The sequence below is a fragment of the Micropterus dolomieu genome, linkage group LG10 (assembly GCF_021292245.1).
Source record: "Micropterus dolomieu isolate WLL.071019.BEF.003 ecotype Adirondacks linkage group LG10, ASM2129224v1, whole genome shotgun sequence".
Lineage (NCBI taxonomy): Eukaryota > Metazoa > Chordata > Actinopteri > Centrarchiformes > Centrarchidae > Micropterus > Micropterus dolomieu.
In genome coordinates, this window is record NC_060159.1 from 22,266,506 (window position 1) to 22,290,788 (window position 24,283).

At 39.2% G+C, this 24,283-nt stretch overlaps 1 protein-coding gene and 1 long non-coding RNA gene across 2 annotated transcripts in view; one reads left to right on the forward strand and one right to left on the reverse strand.

Annotated features, from left to right (window-relative positions):
- Window positions 1–6,829: 6,829 nt before the first annotated feature.
- LOC123977538 lies at window positions 6,830–10,533 on the reverse strand. The gene is made up of 3 exons (XR_006826701.1): window positions 10,073–10,533; window positions 9,710–9,874; window positions 6,830–7,544 (listed from the first exon to the last, which is right to left on the reverse strand). It is a non-coding gene; the product is annotated as an uncharacterized LOC123977538 (long non-coding RNA).
- The window catches only part of LOC123977532 (exostosin-1), a 263,944-nt gene continuing 249,480 nt past the window's right edge, over window positions 9,820–24,283 (forward strand). Inside the window, exons 1-3 of the mRNA XM_046060284.1 lie at window positions 9,820–10,623; window positions 11,026–11,703; window positions 12,181–12,932. Coding sequence (XP_045916240.1) covers window positions 11,416–11,703; window positions 12,181–12,932 — 1,040 coding nt within the window. The 5' untranslated portion in view covers window positions 9,820–10,623; window positions 11,026–11,415. The remainder of the gene's footprint in view (window positions 10,624–11,025; window positions 11,704–12,180; window positions 12,933–24,283) is intronic.

The window sequence follows — 24,283 nt, forward strand, 5'->3', positions numbered from 1 at the left end:
CAATGTTAACTTTTAAGGACACCGAGACCATTTTACACGCCTTCATCTCATCACGCCTGGATTATTGCAACAGCCTTTTCACCTGTTTAACCCAAAAATCTATTGATCGACTCCAGACTGTCCAGAACTCAGCTGCCAGGCTTTTAACCAGAACAAAGAAATATGACCACATTACTCCTATTTTAGCTTCATTACACTGGCTCCCAGTATGTTTTAGAATTGGCTTTAAAATTCTATTGATTACTTTTAAAGCTCTTCATGGCCTCTCGCCTTGTTATATTTCTGACCTTTTAGTCCCATACGCACCAGCACGTACCTTGAGATCCTCGGGCAGAGGTCTGTTGTCTGTTCCAGAGTCTCGACTGAAAACTAAAGGGGACAGAGCGTTTGCTGTCAGGGCCCCGAGGCTCTGGAACAGCCTGCCCGAGGAAATCAGGTCGGCTGAGTCAGTGAACTCCTTTAAGTCCCTTCTTAAAACATACTTTTATAGGAGAGCCTTTCCGGATATTTGACTTTATTTTATCCCTTTTATTTTATTGTACTAATTTTATATTTATCTTAAACGTGTATTTTAGTCTTTTCAATGTTTTCATGCTTTTATCTTGTATTGTTTTTGTATTATTGTCTCTTGGGTATTATTATTATTATTGTCTCTTGGGTATTATTGTCTTTACACTTGTTAAAGCACTTTGTAACTTTTTTTTGAAAAGTGCTCTACAAATAAAGATCATTATTATTATTATTATTATTAAACCCAATGGTCATACATGTGGTTTTGGGGACTGGTTGTATGTGTCGAAAACTGACAATAGACCTATTGTCATTTAGCTATGAAGAGCTGCTGGATCGGATGCAAATGCAGATGAAGCAGGCAGGTACACAGGTACAGGTAGGTTCGGGTGACACTCAAACGCAAGATGCAACTAGGACAAACTGACAAAGGAACAAATAAGTGGGCCAGTATATGTAGAGAGTGGCTGATGAGGGAATGAGGTGAAGGTAGAGAGATGGGCATGGTAGCTCAGGTGAGGGGAATGAGGTGACTGCAGGTCAGATGGGAGTGGCAGGGTCTAGAATGACAGGGGAAAAGTCTGAGGGCATCCGGTGGACAAGTAAAGAGTAACAATGAAGTGGCCTGGGAAAGTGGAGATGTGGCTGAAAAGAGGGACAGAGAGGCAGATATTGTGACTCTCTCTCTCTCTCTCTCTCACACACACACACACACACACACCAAAAAAATAGTGTCTCTAATCCTCTTGAAAAGGACAATAAAATCTTTTTTAGCGGCACAGGGGATGCACACTTTCTCTTTGTGAAAAGATACAGACAAGAGAAAAGCACACAAAGAAATATAATAAATAAATATACTATTATTTTCAAAGGGAGGAAAAATATTCAAAGCAAAAGACACATAAAATGAAAAGTAATGTGACAGAGGACAACCGAGTCACACACATACATTGCTGGTGTTCACTTCCGAACAATATCTGACATTCCAGCACATATTATTAAATTTTTTCCAACACAACACAGCTGCTCTTATCAGGTACATGAGTTCTATCATCTCCACAGTGCACTGTGTGAAAGAAAGAGAACATTGTGTAGTGGGAGAGAGGATGATGAAATTAATCCCCACAGGAGGAAGTCATCTCGTCAGTCTATTACACGTCATCTTGTTCCAGTGGTCAAATAGGATTCCCCTTTATTTGAAAAAACATTATAGGAACTTCAATTTGAGATAAGCCGTGAGCAGCTTGGTGCTTTTTAAGAGAGCAGAGAGAAAAAAGATACAAAACCAAGTCAGTCAGGATTACAGCATCTGTGTCATGGAATAACTCCTTACTAGACAAACTAAAGTGCAAGTAAAGCAGCCACTATGTCTGTTTTTTTTTTTGTTTAAACAAACACCCATTAAACACCCATTCACACATTACCAGGGGTTCCCAAACATTTTTATAATTAATTTTTTCAGTTATTCCATGTTCTTATGTATGTGTTTTGCATGTTTGTCAGTAGCCTGCATTAAAATTGCAGTTTGTGGTTATTAGGTTTCATAATTGGAGAAGACGTGTGCACCATACTTTGCACACAATGAGCATCAGCGAGTAGGTTTACGTGGAATAAAAGCACATGACATGTAAAAAAAAAAGATAAATAAAAGAAAAAGTAACATGGACCGCCTGAATGTGTGAGTAGCTAAAAATATCACTTCTCTTAACTGAAACTGTCATAATCATAATGTTATATTGTGCCTTGAAAGTGAGCAGTGGAAGTTACATGTCACTCAAGACATGTATGGCACACACACTATATAGGAGATATACATATATATATATATATATATATATATATATATATATATATATAGAGAGAGAGAGAGAGAGAGAGAGAGAGAGAGAGAGAGAGAGAGAGAGAGAGAGAGATAGGCCTCCTATATAATTTTCATTAGGTTTCATAATTGTATGATACTCCCAAATTATAGTCCCACTTCAATAAGGAGGCCATATTGTGCACAGTTTATTCATGAAACAACAGGGAGAGGACACCACAATGTTTTTTGACCTTTTTTTTCTCTCCCTGGGATCACTGAACTGCTGCGAGCTTGGGAGAGAAAACAATGATTAATACATTTTGTTACAGTCATGCTCACAGTGTGCTTTGCAACGATCATTTATTTTTGTAGTTGCTGGATTTCCAATTTCCTCAGTAGGCCTACCTCTTTTCATTTCCATATCTAAGTCCAAGTCCTGCCAGGGTTTTTATTGATATTTTATATTGTTAAATTTTTCAAGTGTGTGCAGTTCAGACAGCTGACAGTTAAAGTAAGTAAAACTTATATCAATTAGCACAGCAGGAACTGTTCACCTGTGGATGTCATCACTTACTACATTGCCAGACTGGCTATCAGACTGGCTATTTTCTATGGGAACCATATCACTGACTTCTTATCTATTATCCATATCGACTAAACAAGTACACTGTTTTCACACAAAATCGACATACCTCCAGCCTCTCTGCCTAGACCTAATAAAAATTAATATATAGATTTTGAAAGCATTTGTTAAAAAATGTTGCTTGCAATAAAAAATGTTAAATAACTGAAAATGCTTCAAGAAAGGTTTATTTGCACATTAAGAAAACATGCAATGCAATGTAAACATAGAAGAAACAATTGTGCCTTGTCCAAAAAAAGTAACTTAAGCTAAAAGAACAACCTTCTGATTACTGCATTATATTTTAATATTTTGAATTGTCATCTGCCAGCTGAATTCTTCCTGAATGTTTCCTTTTATGTAAATAAAGACATTTCCACCATAAAGTGGTGCAGAATATTTCTCTGGAAGGCAGATGCTCTAAAACATCTGGAGGAGGACCCCCAGACTCCCCACTCAGATATTTCAGCATTGAATATTACTTCATACACACACACACACACACACACACACACACACACACACACACACACACACACACACTACAAGGAGATAACTTTTGTTGTGAATTGGAGCTATACAAATAAAATGGAATTGAATAGATAATATGTTGATTTGTGGTTGTAATTAATAATAATAATAATAATTAATAAGTCGACTTCTCACTTTTAAGGTCTGACATAACATTATCATGAATGGTAATGTTATAATTATGACAGTTTCAGTGAAGACCAGCGATATTTTTAGCTACTTACTAATTCGGTTGGTCCTCTATTTTTGCCACGCCTTTTCTTGCTGTTTTAATACTGCGGTCATGTTTCTTTCTTTCTTTTCTTTTATATTATGTGCATTTTTTCAAAGTAAACGTTTTTATTCACTGTTACTCAATGTGTGTAAAGTATGCTGCATACGTCTTTTCCATTTCAGCATTCAGGTGATCGATCGTGTGGTTTCTTGAAGAAATCTTTTATCTGAATTACTTACACCTGGCTTGACATAGTTGCTCCTACTGAACCTGGTTTGGCCTTTGTGAAACTGATAAAGCCTGATCACACTAGGTCAAGCCCAGCCTTTTCTGTTATCCTGGATTTCTAAATTCTGCTTTTGTGAAACAGCCCTCTGCTTTTCAGTTCATGGACCTCCTTTGTTTGATTATCACCTGCACCACCTTGTGTACGCTTTGCGTTCAGTAAGTGTCATTAAAAATTACAAACTGAAGTCTAGTCACCAGTGTTCTGGATTTGGGCTCAATCCGGTTTGACTCTACAAAAAAAATAATGCACCAACCAGACATTTTGATTCTGTTTTTCAATTAGGCCTCAGGCTTTAGGTATTGCAGCAATGATGAAATGTACATTTTTGAGCTTACTTTACATGTTGTATAACGTAACATAAAATGTTGTTCATGTATATGTTTTCTCGTTTTTTAACACTACAACTTTTAACATTACCAAACAAATTACTGAACCCTCTTATGAAAAACAGCACTAACACACATAAAATAAAAAAAACTACACATTTTCTTATATACATGAGCTGGATGTTTGATCTGTGATGTAGAATGGATTTCCTTTATTGTCTTAGCACAATAAAACTGAACAACAACCTATGAGGCAAATGTACAACCTTAAACTTACATCACAAATTGCACATATATCCCAAAGTGTAATAATCTATAATCTTTAATGCTTCTAAGCCTGGTCAAAATGTTGAAAAACAGCATTATTAAAGTCATGAGCAACACATCTTTCCCAAACAGAGTCTTGATTAATGTGGACAATCCACTGACCTCACTGTAAACACTTTTAACTTGAGTCAATTCCTTGAAGTAAAAACAACAACAACAACAAAAAAAACATCCGGACAATGCGCAGTTGATTGTTGAGGGTGGGAGCTGTAAATAAAAAATTGTTATCAAAAGAATGAAATGCTTTGTCCAGTTTATTTTTTTATCTTTGCAGGCAGCACCGCTCACTTAATCTATAAGACTGTCAGTTTTCTCACCCTGTTATGAAGCGTGGTCTCCAGGGTGTTGGGACTATTTGACAAGATGTAATTATGCTGTCTGTCTCTCTCTGTCTGTGTCCATGACTACTTGAGACTGGAAAATGAATGGCCATTAACGCAATAAAGTGTTAACAGTGTCCACATACATTACTGTTGTTTACCATTCTTGATAGAGTTCTCAACACCATCGTATATGAGGACACATTTTAAATGGAGGTAAATTTCGAGGTAAAATAAAGGTTGAATAAAAAAAGCAGTCAATGTGGAGTCTGCATTTCAGCAGTAGCTGATGGAACAAATGTAACTAGCTTCAACAGAGCAGGTGACATATGACCGCTCACTGTTTCTGTAGCGCTGGTTTTGCAAAATATGTCTAATTTGGCTTCCTCTTGAACAGTTTGTAAATTCATTATAAGCCTGAACTGAACAAACCAGCAACACAGACTGCTTCTCAATTAATAACTAAACTATGACCAGAACAAACACTTTCTATTTCTTTGACTGTGTGGAAATATGATGTTTTCATAGATGAGGATCAAAAGCATTAAAGTTGAACAGGTAAAACATGAGACCTGACATTGATCGAAAAACACTTACTGAATCTAAGAATGCAGAGCCTTCATGTCTCCTTATTTTAAGGTTAAAATATTTTTGTTGTACATCCCCTATCATTGGGCTCTAGATCTTGTCGTATATTGTTAATCTGTCTTGTTAAAGTATATTTATTATGAATGAGTATTAAAGGTTAGGTCAAAACTTTTGCTGTCTTCTCTCTTTTTTCCACTCAGAAACCCAAGAACGATGTTTTGTGAGGTTAACTGTATTGGAATGTTGGATTTTCATTTCAAATTGATTTATTTGATTCCACCATGAAAACATCTTTGGCTGCTGATCCACCATGTGTCACTTCATGCACTTATCTAGATGGAGGAGGCTTGTAGCTGTTCTGCTGGTTTGTTTTGATTCTCATATAAAAAATAATTACAGCCTCACTTGGTGTTTTGTTCTGCACCAGATGGTCCAAAGAATGTGGATTGTTTGAAAATTGCATTGCAGCCTCAAAACCTGAGCTGGAGCATCTGAACAGAACTAGATTATCACTGCTAGTGGCCCAGCTGGCTTTCTGTGTCTGTGTGTGTGTGTGTGTGTGCGCGCACGCGTGTCATACATTATGTTAGCTGGAGTCATTAGATGAAACAAACAATCAAAAGCCAGACCATAGCCATTGATTTTTTACTTTTGTGTGTGTATTGGAGTGTGTGTGTGGGTAGTGGAGGTCTACATGTGCTCTGAGGTGACTCAGTCAACATTGTTAGCATTTAGATAACTCCTCCACATGGCATATTGAACAAAGATTTAGACAAAGTCAAATCATTTTTCTCTCACACAGGAATCACTTCTGGGGATCGCTGATCATCTTCAGAACTGTTCAAACTTATTGTTTTATCCCCAGAGTCATTGCAGTGGATATCTGAGAAATCAGTGGCTGATTGCATGAAAAAACTCATAAAAATATGGATTGGACAAAAATTCTCAAGGCATGCTTGTATTTTTTATTTAGTAAGTCCTTTAAGTCAATTAAATATGTTTTCTTCTACAAGGAACTTAGAAGAAAGGAACCATGTGATGAGCCATTTAAAGTGCAGGTTGTAATTTCCTTGAATTATTCTTGATGGTTTCTTTCATTAGATGCTGTGTTTCCTGACTCAGAAATGAGTAATAACATACTTTTTTCTACTTTAACTCAATAAATTTTATAATAATAGCAGGATTAAGAATATCTGCAAAGCTTTAGCATATGTACATTTTTATTTGATTAGTCGAGTGATATTCTATATTTGTCTTACCATATGTAGTGGCTGATCAGGCCATTCTAGAAACAAGCAACAGTTCACCAAAGCAGGTTAACAAAGCATGGACAAATTAATATAGTCTAAAGAAACACAATCAAAAATATGTAATTTATCTGTTTGCTGATGTATGTGCAACGTGAATTCAGTGCGGATAAGGTCGACCAACTAAATGAGGAGTAAATTAACTATTAAATGTAAACCATAAAGCGGTTAGGGCAGGAGGTTTACCGAGATTTAAATCAGTTGTGTGGCAGCAGGTGCAGCCATCACAAATCAGCAGCTCAATCACACTTTCACAAAATAGGTAAGAAAAAAGACTGAGATTGAACTAAGCAAGACAGCACATTTTGTAAAATCAGAATGTATTGTGTATTTACCAAAGAAGAAACACTGATCCTAATTAACGGCATCTCAGCAGCAGGGGCTCCGTGAATGTAATCCAATAAAGTAAAGTATAAAATACAATATGAATACAAATGAATTTAACAGCTGGATCACAGTCTTGGCCTAAAAGCTTGTACAGGAGAGAAGAGTGACTCTACTAACGGCCATTTGAACTATCCCATAAGCTTCCAGATTGATGGTGAAAGTGAGGAAGTGGAGGAGCTGAAGCGATGGACCGAGACTGGAAACAGATCAAAGTTGTCTCCCTCTCTCTGTTGCTCTGCGACCTTTTCAGATTTATCATCCCCTAATCGACCATGAAGCCATCAACACAAGCCAATCCTTCAGTTATCGCACCACAGGTAGGCTAAATGAAAACAAAACGTGAGATTCTGGTGTGCAGAGAGAGACTGGTAGTGTTTTAGACAAATGTTGGGCTTTGCCTTCCTACAATCCAAAGTCATGCCCAAGGATTTATTCTGCTATTGTACAGCTAGAGATTAAAGATGAGAAAACATCTACAGTTTGAGAGCTCAAATAAATTCAAAACCTCCTAAACTGTTTGAACTCCAGGATTTATGCTGCTCATACTTCCTGCGATTGGTCTAGTTTTGGTACCAGAACAACAGAAACATGTAAAACTGCATGAGCAATGAATTTTATAGCTATGTTTAGTGGATGTTGAACAAAAAGCAATCAAATTAACCTGAAAATAATAATAATAATAAATGATTTTAAAGCCAGATCAGTCTCATAATCATGTCTCATCTAAAGCCTGTATCAGGGGAAGAGAAAGCCTTTAATACAGTCATCACTACTCTATCAATACGTCTCCAGATTAGTGGCACAAATCAGAAAGTGGAAGAACTGACACAATCGGCTGAGACTGGAAACAGGTCAAGTGCATTTTATTTATATAGCCCAAAATCGAAATTCAATTTAGCTGAGATCAAAAACCAGAGCTTAAATGACTCAATACACATTACTGAACTTTGCCCTGGGTTTATGTCTCACAGCTAGTTATCTGAGCTCATATACTGTAAGACCTGGAATATCACAACACTGAATCTGAGAGCATCATCATTTCAGTCATGAAGCTTCAATCAAGTGTCAATGAAGTGCACTTCAGTGGTAAGACAGGGGGAGGTAAACTGATGCAGATTGTAGGTGTGTGGGTGTATCTACAGATTTTTAGCATTTAAACAATATGGACTAATATGTCCATATTGTTATATGCAATATTCCAAATCAAATTGTTACATACAGCTTCAGAAGATAAAAGACAGAGATCTTGTCTTGTTTCTGTCTCTCATTACTTAGCTATAAAGGATCGCAGACCGACAGTATTGGAATTAATAAAGCGATTTGTGCAGTTTGCTGATTTCACCTTTTATGATTGGCAAGCACCACTTTCTGCATGACAGTTTATAAGGAGCCTGGTTTGGCTGTAAAAAGGCATAAAGAGCCTTTTCATTGGCTGAGAATAACTAAGTGGGAGATCACTTATGTTCTAAGGCCACAGTGTTTTGTGTTACTTTGAAATAATTTTGAAAGGTGGCATGATGTTCATTATGCACAATGGGTTTGGTCTCAAATCCCTGGGAAACTATTTCTAATAACATGATGAGATCTTAACTTGGACAAAAGTTTACCTCTGAAATGGCCATTTTTATCCAAATATCAGTGCTTGTCCTGCAGTAATAGGTTGGTTTCATCCATTGTGTCAAAATTGGGACTATGTTCTACATGTGTTGAAATGTGGCTGCAAAATGAACCACAAGATGGCGCTGTTTGCTACATGATGTGTGGATTCACAACGTCTGTAAACTCCCGCTCACTAATTTATTTAAATCATGAGTAAAATTAATTGTATTCAGTCAAAGGCTTCTATAGGCTGCAAATTAACAGCAACATGAATGAAGGGCAGGAAAGATAAGTGGTCAAAGCTGATTCATTGGGCCGAGTATTCAAATCATTAAAAGATTTAATGAGCTAAGACTTAATTAAAAGTGCATAGGTTTGCAAAAGAGGCACTTCACTAAACCCTGACAAGCCAGGAGAAATCCCTTAATGACATTTGCACCAAATCATCATAACCTTAAGGGAAGCCTACAATTTTATGGGATCAAGTACAGCAAAAGATGATCTTATTTTGCAAATGTGGCAAATTACATCAACAAACTCCCCCATAGTGTAATTCCCGAACAAAAGACCAAACCCTATTAGAAATCCTCATAGTTATCGTCAATATAAACTGGCCTCCATCAGCATCCATTCAGCACAGGCGATCACCAAGCAGCACTTTTGTTTACCGGTGGTAAGAAAACTCATTTTAAAAGTTCACTCATATATATGAGTAGGCTATAACTCGCGTCATTATGAATGGAGTTTGGTTTGCAAATTGAAAACAGAAAATCTGCCTGACATTTTTTGGGACATTCTTAGAACTTTACTCACCATTAAAGTGATGCAAACAAAGCTACAACTGTAGACTGAGAGATGCTGAATTATGGCGAGCTACCGCTTTCGTACCTTATCCGAGCCAAATGACGCCCCATGCGTGCTCAGATCCCCACAGTCTGCCAGCTTGCTGCTGTCTGGCTTATCTGCGCTGCTGCTGATGTTGCTGGATGCTGCACGGTGGCGCAGTCCACATCCAATTGAAGATTTGAGGATGGAAACGTGAGGACAACGGGTCTGTTGGAAGCGAGTAGTCAGAATGGAATAACCCAGAAGAAGCCCAGTATACACTCAGGGTGCTTTTTTGATCCGTACTTTAACCCTACTGAGAAAACCCTGCTGCCTGTCATTCAGCGGACCGTGAAGTCGCTCTTAATAGGATTTTATTGAAGCGCGTCTCTCCGGATCAGGTGCGCCGGCATTTCCTTAACTTACCTGGGATGATGAGTTCTGCTTATTTTTCACCGAGCAGAAGCGCGCAGGTGTGACTGTGGATTTAAATTCCAAAGTTTGGATCTTCTCTTTCCGGGATTTTCAGTTGTTGCTTGGAGATGTACGCACCTTGTTTAACACATCAGTTCATTCTGGATGGATGTTGTCGATGTTATCACGGCTGTTCTGGCAGATGATCGTGTGAATATATTCACACCGTGGATACCTGCCGTCCTGTGTGTTCGCGCGGTCGGGGTCTCGTTCACATGAAAATCACCCCGTGGTGCTTTCTTGAGGAAAGTTTGTGACTGGGACGCGGTGGACGATGAAGGCAGCGCATTATTTTTGGCCTCCCTGCGGACACAGAGCTCAGTGACGGCTCCCCGCCCCTGGTTTTAATATAATTTATAATTTGTGGATGGATTTGTGAATAGGTGTGTCTTGGGTTTAGCTGGACAATATGTATCCAAACTGTGGAGTCCTGCTCAGGCTGGAGGGGAGAGCAGCGGAGATCCCAACCCCTTCCTGGGACCACAGGTGTTCCTTGTAAACAGGTAAGATACGTGAGTGGAATTTTGGTGACTTATTTTGTTACAGATAAGAGATCCTGTGTACGTTTAGCCTCGAAAAATGCATGTGGGGTATTTTTGTGCATTCATCTGACTTGAATGCTCATAAGAAAAAGATAAATATCCACAGTGGGGAAATTGCGTTTTTTTTAATTTTATTTTTTTTAAGATAAGATGCTGACATAGCAGTGTCAGTTAGACAGTTAGAGTCAATATGGACTATAAAAGGATGAGCCATAACCTTAGGGTGCTTTTGTGTTTTCTATTAGTAGCCTATAGCTTTCACTTTCAAATGTATCAATAATAAAATTTTTAAAAATCCTGATTAATTCGAGACTTATTGGTAACTGGTAACTGAATTCATGACTACATTTCTATTTCTTTTAGTGACTCCAGATCCCAAAATGCCGAGCTGCGGATAGAGAGACTGCCTTGTGGGTCAAGCTGACCTGTGTCTTACCTCCCTGCACATCCTCTGCTCATCATTTCCTAATTCCTCGTCCTTTTCCTTTTCTCTTTTTACTTTGTATCCCCCCTTTATCCTCCCTTTACTCTTTCTCCTCTCATCTCTCTTTTCACTTTATCCCCTTTTTTAAATCCCGTCTTTTCCCCATCCTTCTTCCCTCTCCCCTGCATCACTATCTACCTCTTACCGTCTTCACCTACCTCTCCTCTTTTAGTTGTTGTATCTCCCACCTGTCCTCTCTCCCTCCCTTGTTCTCCTCTCCCCCCCTCCCAAATCCACCACGTCCTCCTCTTCCTCCCCCCACAGCACACATGCAGGCCAAGAAGCGGTACCTGCTTGTGTCTGTGGGGGCCGGTCTTCTCTTCCTCGTCTACCTGTGGGGTCTGCAAATCGGGGAGTTCCAGCAGCAGCCGTACCAATATCACCAGTTCCCTCAGTACCCCCAGTACCATCAGTACTACCAGCAGGAATACCAATACTACCACCAGAGCCAGGAGGTGCACCAGCCCCTGCCTCAGAGAAGCCCATCTAGACCTCCCAGGCACTGGCCGGAGTCATCCCACCTGCTGGAGCCGTACCTGGAGGGGGGAGAGCAAGAGGTATCATTTGAAAGGAACACAAATTATGGAGATTTTTGTCATCTGCTTCATTATCTGAAAACAAAAAGGAAACCTAGTGGCTCATTTAAGTATTCTGATTACCACAATATAAGAATACTCTATTACAAGTAAGAAGCAGGTTCAACAGAGTACACATTGCTTTGCTTCACAATTGCTTCGATGGAAAAGCAGTTTTAAACTATTGTCTAAAACGTACAGTATTTGAATGATTTTCTTTACTGACAGCATAAAATAACTAGGACTATAAAGCATGTAGGACTTTTTCCTTGATGTTTTGTAGAAAGCCTTGAAATTGATTTAATTTTATTTATGTGTTAACTGAGAGTTTATCATGCAGGATTTATATAATGGAACCATGTACTGTACATATAAACATGTGAATTAGACACGGTGGTGCAATAGGTATCACTTTGCTGAATTTTGGGTTGTCCTAACGGTTTGTTTCTGTGTGTGCAGGAGGACAGCCCTCAGCTCCATCACCAGCACACCTCACCTCGTGAACGACGTGCAATCCGGGACAACATCTACAAGAACAAGCGCTGCCGTATGGAAACCTGCTTTGACTTTGCTCGCTGCCAGTCTGGTTTCAGGGTTTACATCTACCCTCCGCTGAGAGGGGACGAGATCTCCCAGACCTATCAAAAGATCCTGTCGTCCATCGAGGAGTCTCGCTTCCACACCACGGACCCATCGAGGGCCTGTCTGTTCATTCTGGCTGTGGACACGTTGGACAGAGACCAGCTCTCGGCTCAGTACGTCCAGAACGTCAGGCTCCGCATTCAGAGCCTGCCAACGTGGAATGATGGCAGGAATCACCTCATATTCAACCTCTACTCCGGCACCTGGCCGGACTACACAGAGGATCTGGGCTTTGAGGTGGGCCAGGCCATGCTGGCCAGGGCAAGCGCAGACGTGGTCAACTTCCGGCCCAACTTTGATATCTCCATCCCTCTATTCTCCAAGGATCACCCGCTAAAAGGAGGGGGCATAGGTTATCTGACATTCAATGATGCACCGCCTTCCAGGAAGTACCTACTGGTTTTCAAAGGGAAACGATACCTAACTGGTATAGGTTCTGAGACAAGGAATGCTCTGTATCACATCCACAACGGGGAAGATATTATTCTGCTGACCACTTGTAAACATGGCAAAGACTGGGAGAAACACAAGGACTTTCGCTGTGACAGAGATAATGAAGAATACTCAAAGTAAGACATATCTTTTGATCTCTTTACCTTGATTCATCTTATTCTGGCTGTGCTTTTATTTCCATTTGAAAAGAGCATTGCTGCTTTGAAGAGCTATCAATTAAGGATTAATTAGTATCTCAATAAAGAACATATATACAGTTAAAGCAGAGGTAATTGTTACAGGTTTATCTTCCTGCAAAGAAAGCTTGTGTTTCAGCAGACATTAGCACCGTGGCAGTTATCTCGTTATGGGCTCTTATTTGCTGTTAGTTATTTCAAATGTATGTGTTTGAGCTTCATTACAGCTCCTCACAAATGTTTGTTGTTTTGTGTGCAGTGATGTGCTTGTTACTGCTGTCGATCATCACAAGTGTGGTTTATTGGCTGAAAACTCTCCTGCTTGGAGAGTGTTGGGGACTAGCTGCAGAGACACAAAGCGGCTCTCTTTTATTTGAATGTAACAGGTTGGATGCTTTCATATACATATTTCTTAGTTGTCATGGGAGTTGAGCTTAATTGTTGCTGTGCTCCTGAGACAAAATGCTACGAAAATGCAAGAGTGTGTGTATGAGAGAGTGTGTGTGAGAGTGAGAGGGAGAGAGAGAGAGAGCAGTGAGGCATTGGCTGTTGAGAGAAGGAAAGTTTTGTCAGCTCAGCAGTTGGTCGAGGGAAAGTGATCTGAGCTGAGAAAAGAAATCCACCTTTTGAAAATAAATTTTAGCAAGAGCTGGCAGTTGAAAGAAAAGGAACCATTGCATGTGGAGTGAAATAGGAACAACATTCTCAACTTCTGTTGCTTTTTCCTGGGTATGTTAGCCCAAGAGTCATGTGTTGCATATTTTAAGTTCAGATATTGCAGAGAAACCCAAAGGAAAACAACCCTGGATTCAGCTAAGAGCTGCCAAACTCAAATTTTACAGTGAGCATCTACCTACAGTTTAGTCTGCAAATGGACACATTCTTCATTGTTCTGGCTCCATTCTAGCGCATTATATGTTAAGTTAAGCAATGACTGAGGTTAAACTGCTGATTTTCAGCTTTACCGGTGCTTGAGGGTGTTTACTTCCATATCGGCTGCACAGGGTAGTACTTGTAGTCCCCCAATTTTAGGCCAATGCAGTGGGACATTGATCCTAAACATGCAGACAAGGCAACAAATTGGGGGTTTAGGGCAAAACAGTTGAATGTTGACTTGACTAAACTGAATCTGACTATGTTTCACTTGATAACACAGACTGAAGGCAGAGAGTTCCTGAAACAAGCAAGAAGTGAAGCTACAGTATCACTGGGAAAGATTTTCCGAAGTTTCTAAAGGTTTGAGACTTCAGACACTGGGTTTCTCCCATGAAATTGGTTAACACAACAGATGGCACAAGTCTGGCTCTGAGCTCTTCTTTAAACTAACTCTTCAATCAACAGTAAATTATGAGTCCGGCTGATCGATACCTCACCTAAACTCACTTTAACTTAACCCTGTCCACCCTGTCCTACTTTGTACTGCAACTGCTGCCCAGCAATCTCCCTCTGGATAAATAAAGTTCTATCTTATCTTTAAAAAAAACATTTTCTATGTTTATTTTAATTTCATAAATACATTTGTATTAATACATTTCTTAAAAGTAACAGGACTGCTGTACACACTGGTCACTGAAATAGTGTTGCATAATAGTGTAGGTCTATACCGATACTAGAAAAGGTACCACAATACCCTGCCGTTAAAAACGATACAATACTGCCTTTTATTGGTATCGATACTTTGAAGCAGTGGTTCCCAACCTGGGGTCCGCGTCCCCCTTAGGGGGGCGCCAGAGATCACAGGAGGTGCCCAAAGCTTTATCTGTTTTGAGGTTGTCAAAAAAACTTTGGTTTGCACATTTTTAAAAAATCGTGATAACACGCTAGATAATTTATACAAAAGTCCGTATACATTTTTTCCTCACTGAAAATAGGTACTTGGTAGAGTACTTGGTAGTAGGGTGTAATGGTTTTGAAACAGAGACAAAAATGGCGACACAAAAGTCCACGATCTGGTGTCGCAGATCTGAGAGACAGAACCGCAACACACCCGCTCATTGGACTGTTGAGCTCTCATTAAGAAAGTGCAACTGTGCCGGTGGCGGCCGGTGGAGGGTGGGCTCGATAGCGGTGTATATATAGTAGGCTATTTGTATTAACAGTAGGTTATTGTAGGTCACCTTAGATTAGTTTTTATTTACTTGAATCTGCTCCTCTGCTCTTCTCCCCACACTCACACACACCTAGCCTGCACCTCTGGTCTCTCACGGAAAACACAGCGGCTGGCTCCGCCTCTTTCTGTCTCTCTCTCCCTGTATGTGTCTCTGCTGATTTCCTCCATCAGCAGTACGTTTCATAAAGTCGCCGTGTTTAATAAACTCACCCGTGATTGAGTTTTCAAGTGATCTGCATGTGGATCGAAAATGAAACTTAATGTTAGTGAGTGACATCTGCAGTGGTGCGTTCACTGTCGCCCCGTAATGTAACATTTCCTGTGTGTCTGTTGACATAATACCAGATGACCTCTTCCTCACCATTTCTCTGCAAAATGCTAAAGTGGGTTGCCAAATATACTTTGGCAGGTTATAAAAGAGGTATTGGCTTCTGATCCCCAAACTTGAGACCTCCTATAAATGAATGAATTATTTGATGTGTCTTTGTGGCTGTACACAAAGCTCCACAGTTTGTCCGGTTAGAACAATTAAGATGATGTTGGTAATCTTCCCAATCCAATGACACTCTCACACTCCTTTTCTTGCAACTTGTTTATTGTAGAAGGAAATCTAGTATGAGTATAAGTTTATGTGTGTGTGTGTGTGTGTGTGTGTGCTAACTGTGTGTGGTAACTGTAAAGAGAATAAACAAATATGACATTTTAGACATCTGAAATAGTAATGAATAAAAGCAATATAATAAGAGATAAGTGCGAATAATGACATATGAGGACGAAATGAACAAAGATGGATAACTTCTGAAGAGAAAGCAGGAACTAAATAAGGGAGCTTCAAAATATATTGATTATAAACATGAAAACAAACAGCAATATATAATATATGCTACGAAGTGAGACAGGGTGATAAAACACACGGCAACATCACACGTGATAAATCAAACAAACTAGACACTGTACTCACTTCTCAAGGACGCACACGGAATATGGAAAGGAAAAAAACGCAGTCCAGAATATGAATGAAGCATTATCCAGAAGTCCAGCAAAACTCCTCTGAACTAGAGACGAAAGATGTGACAACAGTGTCCTCCTGAACGGTTGCAACTGAAAGCGGGGAGACTGAAAACTGTCTCTTCGATTGAGGCACTTAATTGCTGACATGTCATTGGTCCAGGGTGACATGAGGGCCGCATGCACGGCGCCACAGGCTGCGCATGCATGTTAGGTGGTGCAGTCTATGGGCCGAGTGAGAGACCTTCTGAACACAGGTGCAACTATACCTGTCCGTCCCGCCCAAGTAAAGCATATGTTGAAAACACTTAAGTTAGTGCAAGCTGTAGGCCTGTATTTTGTAAATATTACACCTTATAAACCCCTTTTCTTGGTATTAAACAATACCAAGAAACAAAACACCAGGAGACTGTTGGTGAAGGCCAACCAAAAGCTGGCATTGATTTACACAGAGCCATGGAGGTGTCATTTGACTCCATTTGTTTGCTATTAGTAAGTAATTACATCATCTTTTTCTGTGTGTGTTTTGTCAGCTGTTGGGGGGGCTCAGCTTTTCTTAGATAAAAGTAGGGGGGGCGCCAAGGAAAAAAGGTTGGGAACCACTGCTTTGAAGCATGTGTGCAGCGCCGCTCTGCTTCCCTGCTTCAGGGCAGTGGGCGTGCCTTACGCTGCAGCTCTGGGAGAGACAGGGCATAGAGAGAAAGTGAAGGCAGCAAGCACAAGCTCTTCCACAGCTTGTCAGCAACGCAGACGCACATAGCAAACTTTGGAATAATGTCGTTTATGTAGCCGACAGTAAGAGCAAACCCATGGACCCCAGTAAAACAGTCCCTCCATGATTTCGCAAGATTTTTTGTGATTGCCATTCATCTTTTCATAACGAATCACAGTTAGAGTTAACCTCTCGTAGGTTGTAGCTAAAGCAAGAAGCAAGCTAACGCTAGTTGGCCTATGCTGAGCTAAACATGTTCTCTAACCTCAGGTTACTAACCTATTTTGCATTCAGCGCTTCTTTGTTTGGGCCTTGTTGTACGAAGTTTTACAGCCAAAGTTTATGATGAATGGCATAGCAGCTGCCGGTGTTTGTTGTCTTCTCTCAAGTGTGGCCGTACGCAAGGGAGGTTAACGGAGGGAGGGGAACAGCAAGCTCATCAGACGTTTCCTAAAAATAAACAGTGTTCCCGAGTACCGCACCTTGAGTCCGTGTCATATCTGAAGTCTTTTGAGGACTAGTCTCAAGTCAAGTCTGAAGTCACTGTGTGTGCGACTTAAGTCGGTCCAAATCTCAAACTGGAGTCCCCGTCTCTGTAGTCTGGTCATGGTGATGAAGCTCAAACCCAATATTATTACTAATAATCCTAGCTTTGAGCTTCATCATCTAACTATTTATTAGCCTGCTCACTACAGTAGTGCACTAAAGTATGTAGATTGAACACACATTACACAATGCACCTTGTTGGCAGAGGTCTTGGCTATACTGAGAGCATTTTCTAGTTTTTTCAAATTAGATTTTAAAATGTCAATTAATGAGAACAGGTTCTGTTGTAAAGTTGTTTACAAACTACTGTAGATAGGATATTAAATTATTATTTTAAATTAAAAAACTATTAAGTTCCATGTTCTGTCATTTATTATTCCATTACTTTTCCTTGTTTTAGTATCGGTATCGAGATATTTTGGCAGGTACTGTATCAAAGTCATAATTTTTGTTTTATTTCTATTTGCTCTGAAGGCTACTACCAATACTTTATCAGTTGCAGCTCAAATGCTGAGAGTAACATCTCCACAAGGCAGAATTGATTCTGCATGATGCAACTTTTGAGAAGAAAATAACGATAACAAATAGAGAATTGTATATGTGATCCTGTGTGCTCTGCTTTTCGGGGGCGTTGTTGCTATTAATGTAAAAAAAGAAAAGAAATCCAACAGCATATACTGTCTGCTGCATAAAACATGAAGAGTGATAATCAATAGGGTACGTTAATGGACAAAGTGCTTAAGAAGCTCCTTCACTGAATAAATACTACATTAGTTTGCTCTCTGATATCCATAACCAAGGAGCTTATTCTGACAGTATCTAAATTTGTATCAGTTTACTTAAAAACATATTTCAAGGAACTTGCATCACCTTTTTATAAAAATTATTTCTGGAGCCGATCATCTATGGAAAAAAAGCAGTAATTGATTTGGTATCAGTTATTAGGTTGCCCTTAGAAGAAACCCACAAACCAAATGGGAATTTCAGCTCTGGTTCAAACATACTGTTATATTTTATTTTAGCAAATGGTTCCCAACAATGAACAGATGATGGTTGATGCTTAATTGTCTCCCGCTGCTTGAAAGCCACAGATTTGATCATTGCAATAGGATTGAAATTCTAAAACTATCTACACTAAATAAGCAGAATTACTTCTATGGTCAAGATGTGCAGACTTTTGGTCTTATTCATCGTTAAGCAGACATTTAAATACAAAACAGTAAATGCAACAAATAACAAATGACTGTGGTTGTGTGGCTATGCAATCCCCCAAATCCCACGAGTACACAGATTCATGGGAGTGCTTGTACCAAATTAAATTGCCAATTTGTGTTTAAATTACTTTTGTCATTACAGTCAGATAAGCCAAACATTATTTGTAAATGAGGCGACTTCTTGAAAAAATTCCTTCTGTTGCGTTATGTTGTGCTGGGTGTAACTGCTCTGTTGTGATTGTATTATTTTAGTTGTACTCCATACCGTGCACTCACACTCTTGAGTGACATTAAATCTGACTGACTGACTAGTAATATGTAATGAGTAATTGTTTACATTTTTTAATTAACTTGCCCATCACTGGTCAATATGTAGAAAACAATCTGCCATCAGACTGAAGTTATGAGTCAAAGAGAAAAGTTTGTTCCTGAGAGTCACATGCTGTTGAGTGAGTCTAACCTCATCCGTCTGTTAACAACGCAGCTTCACAATCTTCTGAATCTTGAGGTTGTGACTGAGAAAGCTTTGTCTGTCTGTCCACTGCCTCCTCTGGTGTTTTACACACAGCACATTGATACAGACATCACCCAGTGCAGTTGAGTGGGGGGGGGGGGGGGGGGGGGGGGGGGGGGGGGGGGTACTACATAGCAAGGCTCCCTGGTGGGAACAGAAGTCTACGAGGATCTTGAAGCCTGGGGAGGTCGATAATTGCCCTCCAATTGAATTAAGCTGCGAATGAAGGGTATAGATAGAGATCTCACCTCCCACTGAGCGGCGGCGGATTGAAATCAGGCCTTTTTACTGTACACAGATAACAGCCAGCTTCACCAATTAGAGCCTCGATGTCTCCAGTGTCTCTCCAAAGAATGTTTAATACCGGAGGCTGAGGGCTCATTTTACAGAGCGGCAGATAAACACTTAACGCTTAATTAATTCAGATCGCTGTCATGTCTTTCATGATAGCTTTTATGGTCAAAAGAGGGAAAGGAAAGTGTAGATGATGGTCAAATGTGATGAGGTGTTTCACTAACTGTACAGTAAATCCATAAATATCTCCCTTCTTTTCCTGTCTGCTCATTGATCTTCTTTCTTCTTAACTCATTCTTTCCTTCCATGCTTCATCTTTACTGACAGGCCCGTGTAGCAGGTGTTGTTTTAATGCCATAGGATGTACTTCTTGTTAGGAAATTAAATATAGCTGTGTTTCCAGTAACTGACAAAGTTCTGAATGCAATTTAAAAAATTAACAAAGGTAGAAAGTTAATTTAGCGAAATGAAAAATTGGATTTCTACTATAGATCTTGGCATGCCATAACAGACCACAAGATAAAAAGCTTTGTGTAAGCAGTTAGTGCTCTTTCAGCTAATCTTTCAGATTCTTCATTTACGTTAGAGTACAAATATCACATCTTTCCTCACCAGCTAAGGGTTGTGAGCCTGTTCCTGCTGGAAAACAAGTTGACGAATAGGGAATCTGCAGACTGGAAAACCCAAACAATGAGCTAAAAGATCAAACAAATACTGGCTGAAATATTTTTATCTACTCCCCAAATGGCCCTTTTTGGACTCTTTAATACATCTGTTCTGGGATTGTTAATTTGTAAGCTTTTGTTGACACCTGACAATCCATCACAGTCATGAAATGTACAAACTTGGAAGGTATTATCCATCTAGTTAAATTAATTAAAAAATTAAAATTTGTTGTGGGAATGTGATGTTGACCTTTCACTGGTGACAGTCTATACTTTTGTGAATCCAGTTTTGTTGTTACGGTACTGTACTCACATCTAACTCTTGTTTCTGTAATCTCATTGTTTTCTGATTTGCAATGACTATCATTAAACTTGTCCAATACTGCTTTCACAATTTCATAGTAGCTCTCAGCTCTGCTTGAAGTGGGGGAAAAAATAAATGCCAGTACTCCACTTATTCATATGTTGGTGTATACCCACCCCCACCCCCATAGTGAAAAGGTTAAGTCTTCCTGTCTTCAACCTTATGCAGGGCTCACTGTATAGCTGTGCACCTGCACAAATAGTGAGGATGTAAGTAACATGCTTGGTCTGACAACTACAATAATCATCATCATAACAATCACCAATATATATATTAAAAAATTCCAACTAAAACTTGGACTGTTGCTTGATCTGATATGTTGACATGAGCTTTGACAGCTTTCACATGAGATTATTTAAGAAAGGAGGGCTTTCACAAATGCTTCACTTAACAAAATGTTTATCTACCAAACTGCGGATACACAGCCATGATAAAGACTTAGTGGACGTGCGACACACACCGGCTGCATCCTGCAGTGGTGTCATATTTGCACATGTTAATTGCCACCGGTAGCACACAGTGGACCTGCCATAGAGTTATAAGAAGTAGTCTAGGTCTGGGTCTGTAATGTAATGTCAGTATCCTTGAATGTTGAGGCGTGTATGTGTTGCCCTTTATTGTGTTAGCAGGACAGACAATACATATACATCTCTGAAAGATCATGATGGACAGACATATTACACTCACACATTACTCTGTCTTTATTGAACAAATTTCCAGTTTCCATCACTAATTGTTCATAAGTAAAGACATTAAATAAATTAGTTATAATGTGCTCTTTCCATTCAGCGTTTCTAATTTGATGTGTCCCAGTGTGCATAAAGACACTCAAATGAAAACACAGCTGCTGTCACATCTGTGAATGTTTGGCAGCTGCAGAATTCAATATGTATGACTGGAGAAAAGGCTCTGACAGTATTAATTAAAATGTCAGCTGTGGTCATGTGGGTGGCCGGTGCTGAGTGTGGGGTGTGTGTGTGTGTGTGTGTGTGTGTGTGTGAGTGAGTGTCTTTTTATTTTTTTTTTAAGTTATTTTTTCCCAGCCTTGTTGTGAGATGTTCTATTAAAGCACATCAAAAGTCAATGTCCTCTTTCCTTGTTGCTGCTTATCTCCCTCCCTCACCAACATCCTCTCTTCACCTCTTTTTATACTTCTCTTCATCTTCAACTCCTTTTGCCATGCTCCTATTCTCTCTGTCATTCCCTTATCTGTCCTCATCCTCACACTTCTCCCTCTTCCTCTTCTCTTGCCTGCTGAGCTAAACTGAACCGTGGAAAAGGTTTTACTGCTGTCTCAGTGCATCTTAATGCAAGTCATGATGAAGAGCACCACGAGGAATAATAACAGTCTGCCAGTTTCAGAAAGAGAGAAAGAGAGAGAGACAAATTCCGAACTTTTAAGAAACTTTGATGTGTGACCGATTTTAAAATCCTAATTAAAGAAAGAAAGCAGGCTAAACCAGGTTGTTTGTGAAGATATACATGTGCAGAATAAGGAAACAAACTTTCACGGCAACTTAACAAGTGCTTTAGTGTGTGTTTAAGGGTGTCTAGTTAGGGATTTATGCACAGTGAATATAGTAAGTACAGCACTATCCTCATATATATATATATATATATATATATATATATACTTATCTGACTCGAGGGTCTATCCAGGATTAATTAATTAAACCAAAAAAATCCTCAAAATTGCGAAAATCTCACCACAAGCCCCAAAACAGCTAATTGATGGATTGAGGAAATATTGCTTTCTCAACAACTTTTTCAAAGCTAAAAAAATTACTTTTAACCTCAATATGTGGCTTATAAATAAATTGTACATATTCTTGGTGATTTGATTAAAGACCTTTTCAGTAGAAGAAATGTTTGAGCAAATCATTCTTTCCAATTGATTTTGAACAAGATTAAAAGCAAAGTAAGACGTTTTTTTCTTATTCTCAAAATTAAATAAAAGAATTAGAATAGAATTTTTAATGCATTTTTAAAATATAAATGTACTGACCTTCTTTGGCCACAGCTGGCCAGTGAATACAGAAATAGGTAATTCATATGAAAGTCATCAGGATTTATAAATAACAGTCATAACACATTGATTTGTTATTTCCTTGCTTACACTAATAAGAGTTATGAAATTTGTGTGTGTGTGTGTTTGGAGAGATTATTCTTTGCAGGATCTTTAAGTGTTTCTTAGGGGCCTTTAAGCACATGCAGATTTCTCAGCCAGCAAAAGACAGCTGAACTCATCAATACATCGAAGGTTTCTGCCAAGGCTGGTTGGAGGGTAAAAGGAAGCTCTATTGATCAGTTTTGACTTGACCACAGCAGCCAATCAGCAGATGAATAGAGGTTAATGGTCCTCCTTGGTGTGTAAAAGCTAAACATAGATTGGCATTTGCGACAAGGCCTTGGCATTTATTTTAGCTGACCCTCTGTCAATCTTAACAGGAAAAAGAAATTAATGTATCAAAGGCTAAATCAGTCACTGTTAAAATCACAAACTGGGACACTTACAAATTTGTTTTGGATTGATTAAATTCACTTTTTGTCTCTGCTCTCAGAATTGCACAGATAAAATTAATTAAATTAATCCCAAACTACTTTATGTTAAGGTTGTATCTAATATTGCAAGAGCAAATATGTTTGGGAGGAAATCTTATGCCACCTAAATTGTTTCACCAAGTAGTAAAATGTTCAGAGTGAACCCAACACCAAAATGCTTTGTCTATTTGGGCTGCTGTAGAAACATGGCGGGCGCAACATGGCGACTTCCATGTAAGAGGACCCACGGTGTACGTAGATAGAAATGGTTCATTCTAAGGTAATAAAAACATAACTGTGCGTTATTTAAGGTCTTTATACACCACTGAAAATGTAGTAATGGATTGCATATTGCATTTCTGTCAGTAGATTCTTCTAAATATTACACACTGAACCTTTAACTTATGTTAATGCATAGACACTCATAGCACTTGGTTAACGTTAGACTGTTATTTTGGTGGAAAATATCACTTGTGGCATTTATGTGATATAACTTCTAAAATGTAGTATGACAGTAGAACTAGCAGAAAAGTGTGAAAGTGGTCACTTATGTACCAACAGAAAATACAGAAAATGATCACCTGAACCTGCAGCTCCCCTCTATTTTACTGAGCTTTAAAGCAAGTTTTACTTGCTGTTGATCTGTTCAGCCTACAACTTAATATTTTTTGTTCACTCTCACCGCTTTCATAGTGTGTTTTTCAGGTGCAGCAGGCAGCTGTTTTCAGCTAAAAAGCTCTAAAATCACACTGTACACTACCTGCTCAGCCCCAAAGACACAGTTAGCAACTTTGTGGTGAACATAGTGAAGCATTTAGCAGATGCTTCAGAAATACAGTAAATATTGGAATTATAGTACACTTATGAGGAGGTCAGAAACTTGACTGCAAATGAATGCTAATGTTTTTCTGTAACTACTGGATGTGAGAAACTGTGCTAACAAGTTTATTGTAGCCTACCCCCCTCACTTTTCCAGCAGCTGGTAAACAATACACACACACACACGAGTTTTAGCTAAAGCCTTTATTCGCTGACAAACTGTTACCTACACCAGTGGTTCCCGACCTTTTTTTCCCTTGCTGCCCCCCCTACTTTTATTTAAGAAAAGCTGAACCCCCCTAACAGCTGACACACACACAGAAAAAGATGATGTAAGTACTTACTAATGGCAAACAAATGGAGTCAAATGACACCTCCATGGCTCGGTGTAAATCAATGCCAGCTCTTGGTTGGCCTTCACCAACAGGTGAAGGTGTAATATTTACAAAATACAGGCCTACAGATTGCACTAACTTAAATGTTTTCAACATATACTTTACTTGG